General features: G+C 36.9%; 1 protein-coding gene across 5 annotated transcripts in view; it reads right to left on the reverse strand.

Moving 5' to 3' along the window:
- The window catches only part of Cntn5 (contactin 5), a 1,204,186-nt gene that overhangs the window by 476,968 nt on the left and 714,584 nt on the right, over positions 1 to 12,634 (reverse strand). For all 5 annotated transcript variants that reach the window (XM_031346014.1, XM_031346011.1, XM_031346010.1 and 2 more), the window contains one exon: positions 4,622 to 4,843. In XM_031346014.1, coding sequence (XP_031201874.1) covers positions 4,622 to 4,843 — 222 coding nt within the window. The remainder of the gene's footprint in view (positions 1 to 4,621; positions 4,844 to 12,634) is intronic.

Genomic DNA, 12,634 nt, shown 5'->3' on the forward strand with positions numbered 1-12,634 from the left:
AAATACCCCTCACTTCTTGTGTTCAGGGTCAAACTCCTCTGGCCAGCATAGTCACGAGATTGACCCAGGTACCGGCCTATCCCAAATAAACCTCATGTGATTGCAGCAAGTTCAGTCTCTCGTGAGTTATTGGGTGGTCGCGTCATCCCGAGACTTGAGTAAGGATCTCCCCAGTTCTGGGGGTCTTTCATTATCTACATATTCAGTTTAGATTCTTTTGTGACACCAGAAATTGGACCCAGGTAAAGGAATACCTGTCCAAGAATGGAATCATGCAAGTGTTTGTGTGGAAAAGCCAAGAAAACAAGACAAGAGTCTTGTGACTGCAATTCTTTTCAAAATAATGGAATTGTTCGTATAATTTGTTTCTGACCTCCTGATCTGTCCAGTAAGAGTGAGATTACTTCAAATTATTCATTAAAACTTGCTGTTTGTATTTGTTTATGTGCTTCTATTGAAAAACATGCTTTTGCCTCATGGGGCTTCTCCTTGCCATTGTAAACTTTACTCATGTGATTCTGACTTACCCTCAGAGTATAAATTGTCTGAGGAAATAAAGTTGGCTATTGTATGGGACTTTAATTTGTGGTCTCAAGAGTTAGAAGAGGGTGTTGGATCCCTATAACTGGAGTTCCCAGTGATTGAGATGCTAGATATAGGTACTGGGAAAGAGGCACAATCTTCCGGAAGAGTAGCCAGCTCTCTGCGTGGCTGAACCATTTCTCTTCTCAGAAAACCACATTGTAATCACTTCAAGGAGATGACATCATAATACCTTTATAAATCACCATTATATTTTGATGAATATCCTTTAATTAAAGTGTTAATTAATAATTAAATTAAATTATTCATTTTAATAATTAGTTTTACATGGGGTGAAAAAAGTATACAAAATTTCCAGTTTCTGTTCAGATGCATATGCTGCAATGAACATAATTTAAACTTACTTATATCTGTGTATAAGTTTCAGCTGGATATTTACTACAGAGTTAAACTGTTTCTCCATTTTTTCCAGGAAACTGTGATTGTAAATTTATTAAAACAAACAAACAAAAAAGCCCTGTGCCACATCCTTCTGGCTTGACTCTGATCAGGATCAGAATGGCTCCCTTTTCAGGCTCTGTTACTTTTCTCATTTTTCACAAGAGCATGTCAACCTCAGGTTTACTCTCTATCAAAGCTAAAGGGAATTACCTGACAAAAGCCATATGTCAGACTCTTGTCCAGGAGAAAGAATTCAAAGTCACATCCAGCTGAGATCTATCAAATAGTCAGATGAGAAAGGAAAAGTCAGGGGAAAGTCTTTACAATCCTCCCTTGGACGTTCTAATATGTGGATTATACTACAGTTAGATGCATTTGGGTCCCAAACTAGAGACTTGTGTTTCACTCAATCCAAGACACAGAAGCATGGCTATAACATAGGAACCTTTTATAGATGAAGTGCTCCATCCTCTGAACTTCAACAAGATTCCTAGTCAATATATGTAGGTGCTTGACACTAAGGAAAGCAGATACACAAAATCACTTTGTCATTACTTGTGTTCATCAGCCTGTGTTGAATGAGGTAAAATTTACTAATGTTTTTGTAGTAATGTTTGAGTTAAATGTCATTTCAGAAAGCAATAAACTCATAGTGAGATCAGAAAATGTGAGTGTGTTCTCATCAGAGAGAGTAAAGCTCTTCCAGTTGAAGTTCTGAGCATGGATAAACAAATAACTGACCAGACTTGTCCCTTGGTGTAATGGATATGCTTGATGACTAATATGATTATATCTTGCATTAACTGTTAACTCAAGCTTCTAGTTACACCTGTGAGATTTTTTTCTCTTTTTATTTTTTAACTTTTATTGCATTATGATGAGAAAAGTTACATGATTTCAATTTATCTGAATTTGTTAACATTTAAAAACATATTTTAAGGAAATAGAATTAAATCACATTCTTGCTTCCCTTTTGTACCCCAACTTCTCCCATAGACCCCCATTCAATACCTACAATATCTTTTTTGTCATATTTCTTAAAATTTGTAAAATATTATAATAATAAAAATAAGTATTATAAAAGTTGTTTGATATAAAACAACAGTCAATTTAACAGACTTAGGTAGATGCTCATCTACAACAATAGTGAAAATACATTTTCCTCAATATAAATTTTAAATAACTTCAAACATATTAATTGTATATTTCAAAATAATACATTACTACTAGTATTTTCTTAAATGAACATTAATAGATAAAGTCTTTTTGTTTGTTTGTTTTGTATTTAGTAGAGTTTAAAATCTTGGCTCTTACTGTGGTACAAGCCCAAAATAAGAACAATTTTTAGACATTGGGTTTCATTGTAATAAGTCTGTACTTCAATGACCCTCATATCACCAAAGGATTTTATCTTCATCGTAGCTAAGCTGAGAGTTGACAGTTCTGCTGCGCCAAGGAATTAATTGTAAGCACGATTTTTGGATACAGACTTCCTGCTATGGTCAAAGCTATTTGACCTGAGTGAATGACTTTATTCTCAGCCCACAGAGAACAGGTTACATTCATTTAAGAAATGGTGTAGGTATTAAGATGGTCTATCCATAAAGTCATTCACCAACTGTTTCAATGAACAATGGTTCTGCTTGCAGGGTGGCACATTTGGATCATTTGTGTTGGGAAAAAGCAGCTTAAATCTGGACACACCTTCTAGTGGGAGCCTGTAGAGAGGACATGGAGAAAGGAAGTGCTCAGCACTCACTCTCAATGGCAAGTCTATTCTTCTATTAGAGCTCTCATCCTCTCTGTATTTATATTCATTCTAGCAATTCTGTCTTTCGAGAAAGCCCTGACTAGTACATTTGGCTACTACTTAGTCCAAAACTGGACTGGTCTACAGTGGGTATGAAGGTATAAAACCGAGAAGAAAGGTGTTTACAACAGACACTTTGAAGGAACCTGCCTATGTCTTATATCCTTATACATACTGACTTTATAATTGGCATTTGTTTTACTTCAGACTTTCTGGCTATATTTTAGTTATATTAAAAGGTACTTTAACACCCTTCCATTAGCTGCAAGAGAACATACCAGCTATCTACCAGCTTGAAAGTAATTAAGACAAATATGCAAAGCATGTGTTTCTGAACACTCAATACCTTTTAAATAATCCACAAAATAACAATGCCTCCCAAATTTAATCCCAATATACATTTGTCTAATTATGATACTTTCACCAGTGACATATTCACTGATGAGCACAGTAGCATTTACTAGTGAGTTCCAAATTCACTGCCATACAAGTAACTGGTTAAATTCAATGATTACAAAACAAATCAAAAAGACATAGATGTTATACAATAAAAGGGGGTTTAAAGGGGTTGTTAGTGGGTTTATAGCAAGCAGTGTTGACAACACTGAGAATGCACTACATAAATTTAAGAAACTTTCAAAGTACAAGTTTAGTAACAAAAAGAAATTAAATATGATGAAAAGGGAATTTTGAAATACATGTTAAGTATTTTGCCATTCAACATATATTTAAGATCCAATCAAGTGAATAAACTGCAAAAGCTAGCATCATGGGATGGATGCTTTATAGGGGAAAGATTTGTATAATCATGAGGAATGACTTTGCCTCCACACAACACAACCTAAGTTGATACTTTAACTTTTGTAATAAAGTTCTTGGAAAATATGCCTTCAAATGTCTCATCTATCCTTAGTCAGTGCTGAATGTCATTAAATATTTCTCTTAAATCAATAAAAGCATAAGTAAAAACTACTCAGAGAGCCTATTAATAGTGTGATCCTGGGAGAGACGCACACCCACCTCTGCGTTTCATTCCTGCAGAAACAACAGTATCTACCTGACACATTTCTTTGAGACATTGCGTGAGATATGTTATATCTAAATCATGGCACTGTGCCTGCTAATGAGCACTGGCAGGATTGCTCATTAACCTCATTTTTTTCTCTTAATATGTCTAATGATGACAACAGAAAGATATTTCTCAGTCCATAATGTTAATAAGTGTAGATTGGTTGTTAATTTAACTGATATTTATGTGACATCTGTCTTATTTACTTATCAGTCAAAAATAAAATGAAATATAAGCATACATTCATAGGATATATAATATACTTAATGCTGTTTTACTAAGGAAAAATCTAAGAAGTATTAACAGGCTTTTCCTCAGAGTGGCCTACTCTTCTCTTCCACGGACCTCTGCCCTCCTTTTGCTTTCCTATATCACAGTTTCCAAGGTTGCAATTGTAAATCCATTGCCTGCACCTGTAAGACATGGGTCATTCTCAGCCCTCTTATATTCTTACAAACAGCAATCTGTTCTACCGACTCAGAGAGTAACCTCTCTCATGAACACAGCAGTCCACCACCCAAACTCTGCTTCTAAGTACACCAGTTAACAAGAGCAAATGCTCTATCCACACTGAGCACATGCCTCTGAATTCTACTTGCTTTCCCAAAGTTGGTGTGCCTCTTCAAATTTCTCCCTACAGTAGAGTGAACTCCAACCCTCTCCTCGCTGCAGCAGGTTTGAGACTTCTCATTAACAGTCTTGTGTGAAGTGTTCCTTCTCTGGCTGATGCTATTTTATATTTTTTTTTCTGCACTTACCGTCTTGTCTGAAGGCATCTGAGGAATGATAAAGGTTGCCTGGGGAGTGGTACTGCTGAGCCGCTCCTCGCCAGCTTGGTGGAGAAACACTGAGGGTACCTAATGACGGACTGCTGTACCGTGGTCTGGACTTGGAGCCAAAGGCAGACAAGGTTGAACTCTTCTTAATTCTTAGCAAAGCAGCATATGAAGTAGAAAGGCCAGAGAGAGCTTCGGAGTATTCTGTAAAAAAGAAACAGTAATACAGACTCAAATCTGAGGCCCTTGATTTAGGTTTTTGTCTTATGAAAGTAGTTTCTTCTGACTGAATTGTTGTAAATCTGCTACAACTGAATTCAAGCTACAATTAAAAATGGAATAAGTTAAAGGGTAACTGTTAGGACTTGAAATATTTTATTAAACCATCCTGGTTGTAATATGTTCTTTTAAAAAATTTGCATTAAAATATATAAACCATAAATAGAGGAAGGAAAATAAGGAGGACAGAAAATTGGGGAAGGAATGAAGAAGGGATTGAGGAATGAAAAAAAAAAGGTAAAGATCGAGGAGGAAAGAAGAAAACATTTAAACACTAGCCTTACATATCCCCCTTTCAGGAATATTTGGACTGTTTTGAGTTTGTTTTAATACATTCCATGTAGGATAATCGAGGCCTTCTTTACTAGTGAAACTGGAAAAATATTTTCACTTATGTTTTATAGATGTAAAGATAAATACAGAGACAGGAACTTCTCTGGCTGAAATGCATCATGTCAGAGCAGAAACTTCCCCAATAATACCTGTCTTGTTTATGCTGAAATAATACCTCAGCTTCCTGAAAGTCCTCAACTGATTATTAAACATGAATGAATCTGAACGCAATTCATTCTATAGGTTAGTTGTGGGATTTTTATAAGTTAATATAAAATAGAAATGATATTATGAAACTTCCATTTTTATCAATAATTAAGAAATATTTTGTTCGTATTTTACTTAAGTTCTTAAGGTGCTATGTTAAGAAAAAAAAAGAATGTGCAAAGTATCTGAAATAGATTAAACTATTATGTACTCAGAAAATAACGTGGTAGTTTGAACCAGAATGTTCCCCATAGGATTCAAATTGTCCCCATCTGAATACTTGGCTTGTTCTACGTGGATGGTGAGCTTCGAGGTTTCAAAGGGTTCTCTGTTCTGTCTCTGTCTCTGTCTCTGTCTCTGTCTCTCTCTCCCTCTCTCTCTCTCATCCCTCCCATCTTCTCTCTCCCTCCCTCCCTCTTTCTCTCTCTCCCTCTCTTCTTTTATCCCTCTCTTCCTCTCTCTCTCTCTCTCTTCCTCTGCCTGCTGACTGTGGATCAGGATGTAACTCTCAGCTACTTCTACAGCACTGTGCTTGTCTGCATGCTAGCATGCTCAACACCATTGATGAAAAGGTACTTATTTTTGAAATGGGAAAGTACAACTTTAATTCATATCTTTTTAGGTGAGAAGATCTACCTAGAACCTGGCCCACCCCTTCTGGTGGCGACCTATAGAAAGGGCATGGAAGGAGGAAGCTTGCTCTCTGCTGCTGTTTGCTTTCACGGGCAAATCCATTTCTTCATGGCCTGAGAGTCTACTTCTTTGGAGCTGTGGTGTATACCACAGACCAGCTAATACACATAGCCCCATGAATGGTACAGCTAGTATGTTTTTGGACCTTCCACTGGTAGGCAACCATTGTTGCACTAGCTGGAGCACAGCCATTCTAATAAATTCTGTTTATATTTATTCATTGTATCTGTTCTGTTCCTCTAGAGAATCCTGAATAATACAGATAAGAATTTTAGGACATAATTTTGGAAAACAATCTAAATATATTGAGTTTAAAACAGATAATGGATTTTTGCATATCTAATATAAACTGAATTGAACTATCTACTAAGAATGGGAGTCTTTTTTAATGTTTTTATTTGATGTATATAGGTGCTTGGTCTGCATATGTATGTGCACTGTATTCACACCTGGTGCTCATAGAAGCCAGAATAAATCTTCTGAAACTAGTTCTAGAAACAGAATCCACATCCTCTGAAAGAGTAGCCATTGCTCTTAACCATTGAGTCATATCTCTAGAACCAATCTTGGTATAATTTTAAGAATCAGAAGTTTTTTCTCAGAGAATATATTTTATCTAAAAGCCTGCCAGCTAACATAAGATGAAAGTCATGTCTTTACCAATCAGCTTACTCACAATTATAATTACTTAAAATAATTTGCACAGCCTCATACAGATATTTTGGGATGTAGAAATATTTCTGTGATTTGGAAATAGCATGTTAGGTGCTAAAGTATCCAATTAAGTTTAACATTTCTCTACTGTGAAATCGTAAATATAATTTTCTGAGAGTCAAGAAAAAATATTTTGCCTGTTTTCCACCCTTAAAATGAACATGCTCTGTGTCCCAGCCCATTAGGAGCTAAGAAGAGATTTGTTTGTTTGTATAGTGAGAATATCAAAAGCTTATTTTTATAGTTATTGTAGAATAGAAAAAAGTCATATATGGAATTGGAATGATTCCATTTAATGATGGTTAGCATTGTGTTTGTCACCTCTTAGCCTGTACTGCTATCAGGGTGGGATAACCAAGTCCTTCATTTCCCACCTTCAGTTGATATTAGGCCACAATGTAAGAGCATACATAATGTCTTTTAATTTATGTTTTGCCCTAAAGAGCTCAAAGAGTGTGTAGCAGAAGTAGAACCATATTCCTTACACTTTCCTGACAGCAATATTTCCAAAAGTAAATTATGAAAAAAAAATGAGTGTATATATACATAGAGAAATTGTGAATTAAAGAAAACTTAGCATTTGTATATTCTTGTGATTTTTTCTCTGTTACAGTAAGGACTGCTTTCTTTCCATTTTCCTGAGAATGAATTAGGGGGAAAAAAGTGACTCTTATTTGTTATTTTCTGAGAAAATCACTTTTCGGTTGATCAATCTTTTAATAAGTACCTAAGCTGGCAATGCCAGTTGAACCTAGTTAGGCATTCCTCATTTCTCCTTCAATTTTCTCCCTTTATATAGATCAACCCTTAGGGAATGTGCCTTACAGTAATTTCTAAAGTGGCCTAGAGATTTTGCGATAAAACTCAATTAACCTGGTGCTCTCACTCCATGGGATCCCAGCTGGAAGATAGGTATGAGTAAATATTAATGCCTTCATTAAACATCTCTTCCTCAAATGACCCTGAGACCACTAAAGTTAGATTATTTAATAAAATCATGGTCTACTAAGTCACACTGACATTGCCACATCTTGTGGTGTCAGAACTAACAGTGTTCTTTTTCATTATTTCAAAAGTCATTTTATAGATTTAAAATACTGCCACTGAATATAAATAATATTAATAAAACTGAATTGGAATAAGTAGAGCTGGGATTCCTTAAGGTAACATTTACAAATGAAACAAACTGCCATTGTGATAAAGGATGTACTTTAGTCCCTTGTGATACTTTCAATATTTATAAATTTTCTAAAACCTATTAAACTTATCAATTTTCTTTATGTCCCTAAGTATGAAAATATTTCTAGAGAGAATTTCAAGGCTCTAAAATATTGACAATAGCACTAAAACACACAATGAGATTCTGCCTTGGAAGGCTTTCTGTCAGCTGCTCACATGCGGACAGCATATTTAAAGGCTTCACACAGGTGAGGAAGTCACACCAGAGAGACAGGAATGAGCAGGTTGCTTCTTAACTTCTTGCATCATCTGTCATTCTAGTTTTGTCTTTAAGCAAAAGTACTCTAACACACCAAGTAATATGTGGTGGCTTCTCCTAATTATAACACTATGAAGGCCCAAAAGCCCCTGGCATTTCAGACTCCATCTTGTCCCTGAGTCATCATCTACTAACTAACACTCTTTTGTCTCTTCCACTGTCTTGCTTCTTTTCCAGTAATTGACTAGGGACATTTTACGATAGGGGGCTTTCCAGACTTTTACAATGGGGACATTCCATTTACGTTAATATTGAACCAAGTGATAATGCTGGTTTGTCCTGTGCACCTAGGCAATACCTTTGTGGTTTGTAGCTTTATAAGCCCTTTGTTTCCTTAGGGTAAACTGAGACTTGAACAGAACTTTTTGTCTTGTCTCCTTCCTTCGAGTCTCCTGATCCCGATTTGTTGTTGTTGCTCCCTTCCCTGGAGAACCCTGTTGTTTAAGTCCTGCAGGTTGGGGCATAACACTTAACACTTAAAGTCTTGGTTCCAGAAAGAAAGACCATTGCATACCAATGACATGGCACCAGGACAAGTAGAAGCCATGTGATCTCCATGCCTACTCTGTGATGCATAGTCATTAAAGTCAGTATGAAAAAAAAATGCTCTCTGACCTTTGCCAGGGTTACTGCTATGGCAGTTCTGTCTGATGAGGATTCATGCTCACTGTGCTTCCGTTTCATGAAGATTTTGAGGATGGTTGTAACACAGAGCTTGTCATGTGACACACACTTTGAAAAGCTTAATAATTGTAAGCACTCTACATGAATTCAACTTGGTTTCTGCATGGATGTCACAGGAGAGTTGAGATAGCCCAGATCAGATATATTCCTTGCCTCAAGTCAGATTTTCTGTATCATGTATAAACCTGACAGCATTTTAGCTGTATGAGCTGAAGAGAACTTAAAAGGGTGAAATTCAGTATGTTTAAAGCTCTGTTGTAAACTCAAGCACCTGTACAAATTATTCTTACATATAAAGAGAGCAGCTCACAGCAATGCAGTCCTAGAATTTTTGCCTAAAATAGAGAAGCAAATGCAGCCACAGAGTATGGAGACTAGAGTTCAATCCGACCAAACCGTTGCTTCTTAGATTGACTCTGGACAATTGAAGCCACCATGATACAAGACAATAGCTTTATCTCCCCTGCTGAGCTTGTATATATAGATATGTATCATGAAAACATTACATATTAAATTGAGTATGATGTGATTTTATTTCAAGAAAAATATTGCCTATTTTGTATTTTACAGCTACAGTACTTATACAGAATCTCTTTAATTAATAAAAAGCATAATGTGTGGTTGCTTAAATTGATATTCTTTTATATGAATCACTGAGGAAATTAACATTGTTCTGATTGAGGAGTGTAACCACACTTGCCATTAAATGATTCCCTCTTACTTTGGATAACAGGTTTAGGTAAAGGTTTAATGGTTCCAGTTATATTACAATACAATCTCTTATTCTCTTTGTGTTTAACAGTGATTAGGAGTATTTTATAACACACTGTACACATCCTAATTACTGTACACTGCTCATTAATAAATGGTCCAACTAAAAATAGTTTCAGAGGACATGGTTCCCTGATAGAATTTGTCCTATAGACAAAGCATGTATTTGATGCATGATGGTTTTGTTATGCTTGTGATGTCCATGATACAAAATACCTTCGGCACTGCATCTTCAAAATGTAGGTACCCTCAGCTCTGGCAGAATTTGGAATGAAGTTAAACATGGCCATTTACATTAATGGAATATTTGGTAATTAAAGATAATCAATACAATTGGTCTATATCTGTACACTGTCATACATGCTTTAATACCTAACTCACACACAGAAATGATTATCTTGTGCAGCCTTTAATGAAATAGTTCTGCCTTCAAGTGGTTCTTACAATCTTAAGAGATGCATAATACAAACTGCAAGAAAATGACATTAAGACAATGTAGATACAAGTTTCAGAGCCATTATCAAAATATGACCTTCACTGACTCGGTGTTTCTCTTCAGTGAAGTTCATGTCTTCACTTTTTAGAAGACATTGTATTGAGTGTGTTGAGTGAGTGTTCCCCACACACCTGATAAAAACACAAAGGGCTTCCTCAGGCCTGGTAGACTCTAACTCACATGGTGCTATCCTGGGCACATATAAGGAACTTGGCTTAAAGAAGCTGAATCACCCCAGTTGGCTGTGTATGTTGGACAAATGTGTATCTTCACATATGACAGAAAACCCCACACTTGTTTGGCTGTAAAAAACAATTGAAAACAATGACTTTCTGGTGATCACACATTCATTATAAAGTTATGAGCCATGTTAAGAGTGAGCATGGAATAAGAGGGCAACATAACCACTCATCAGAAGTCAGTTTTTCTTCAAAGTCATTCTTCATAGCTTTGAATCTGGCAACTAAAGGCTGGTGAGCCACATGCCAGAGTAAATGAGGAACTTTGCCACTAACAGCAGTTTCTTCAAAAGAAATGTCATGTAAGGGAATTCTCAAGGGCAGTTTTCCAGTTTTTCCAGTTCAACAAAGGATATACCTGAAAATCAACTGAAAATCATTGCTGATGATTTTACTATTCTTGACTAAACTAAAAGACCATAACCCAGTGACCCTGAAGAAAAGACATGGGACAGGCTGGTGTAGGGCAGTCAGATTCGGTGAGTCTTCTTATTTTGGTACCAACACAACAAAACTTTTATATCACCAAACCCTACTGCCAGAAATGAACTCGGAAGAGGAATTTCTTCCTTCAGGACCAGATCACCAACTGCCACTTCCTAAGTCAGTTCTCACACATTTGTTAAATTTTACAGGGATCTCCTCACTGATTAGTGGTTATCTCACCTGTCCCTTACTTTTTATTTTGGCATTACCTTCTAGAAAGAGTGACCATTCTCTAAATCTTCCTCTTTAAGGGATAAATCACAAGGTTCAGACCCCGTTCAGACCCCACAGAAACTACACTGCTCAAAATTCTCCCTGACTTATTTTTTTAAATTTTCCAAATATAACAGAAATATATACTCAATTATGAAGGCAAACTGTCTCTCATCTTGCCCCTCAGCTATAATGCACTTTTTCCCCAAAGTATCTTGCCATTATTTGATCTGTAGAACAATAACTGCTTTAATGGTAGTGGCAAGCTGCTTTACAGAATGCTACTGGATCAGTGTTTTGATCTACAAACCAGAAACACAGGCAGGTTCGGTTTGGTTTTCTTTCAAAGAAATTGAATCCAATTCTATATGCAAACTCCAGCTTAGTTATTATATTGTTGTCACTTACTCCAGAAGTATACACACACACACACACACACACACACACACACACACACAGAGAGAGAGAGAGAGAAAGAGAAAGAGAGAGAGAGAGAGAGAGAGAGAGAGAGATGTTTGTGTATGTGTATGTCACCATGCCCAGATAATTTATATTTTTATCCAAATTGATACAGAATATATAATCCCATGATTGGGTGAGTTGTCGGTTACATACAATGGTTAGGGAATATCTCTGAAGTATCCATTTCCCTTGAGACTATGAATGTCCTTAGAATATCTTCATGGAATAGGAGTTCCTGAATAGTAAAAACTCTTTCTAAAAGTGCTGAGAAATTGTCCAGTGGTTACAAGCACTTATTCTTGACAAAGACTCATGTTTGGATCCCAGCAGCCAACATGGTAGTTCAGATCTATCCAAAACTCCAGTTCCAGTGGATCTGACACCTTCTTCAGATCTCCATGAGCACCAGGCAGGCAGGAGATGCTTAGCAATTAACTCACATATAAAGCATTTTTATGCTTTACATAGAATGTTTTATGCTTTACATGGACTTTTTAGGCTTTACATAGACTATTAAATAAAATTGTTCTTTAAAAAATTTTTGCCGTCTCCAGTGAGTTCCTAAGCCGGGAACAGTCAGCAGGGAGGCACAGGTCCCACAAGGCGCAGGGGAGCCACCACCAGGCGGCAGGGACAGAATTCTCTCAGCTTCCAAGTGGCAGAGGTGGATCAGCGACCTTAGCTGCCCCTCCCTTGCACGAGGCGGGTCTGCCTCCAGGGACCTCTTTGACCCTGACTCTCCAGTGAGAGCTGCCATCTTCTCTCCATGAGTTCCTAAGCCGGGAGCAGACAACAGAAAGGTACAGGCCCCACGAGTCGCAGGGGAGCCGCCGGGTGGCAGGGACAGGACATGCTCCGGTCAGAGTCACTAAGAACATCTATCACCAAAAATCAAGAGATGGTGAAAGGCAAACGCAAGA

The sequence above is a fragment of the Mastomys coucha genome, unplaced genomic scaffold (assembly GCF_008632895.1).
Source record: "Mastomys coucha isolate ucsf_1 unplaced genomic scaffold, UCSF_Mcou_1 pScaffold23, whole genome shotgun sequence".
Taxonomy (NCBI): Eukaryota; Metazoa; Chordata; class Mammalia; order Rodentia; family Muridae; genus Mastomys; species Mastomys coucha.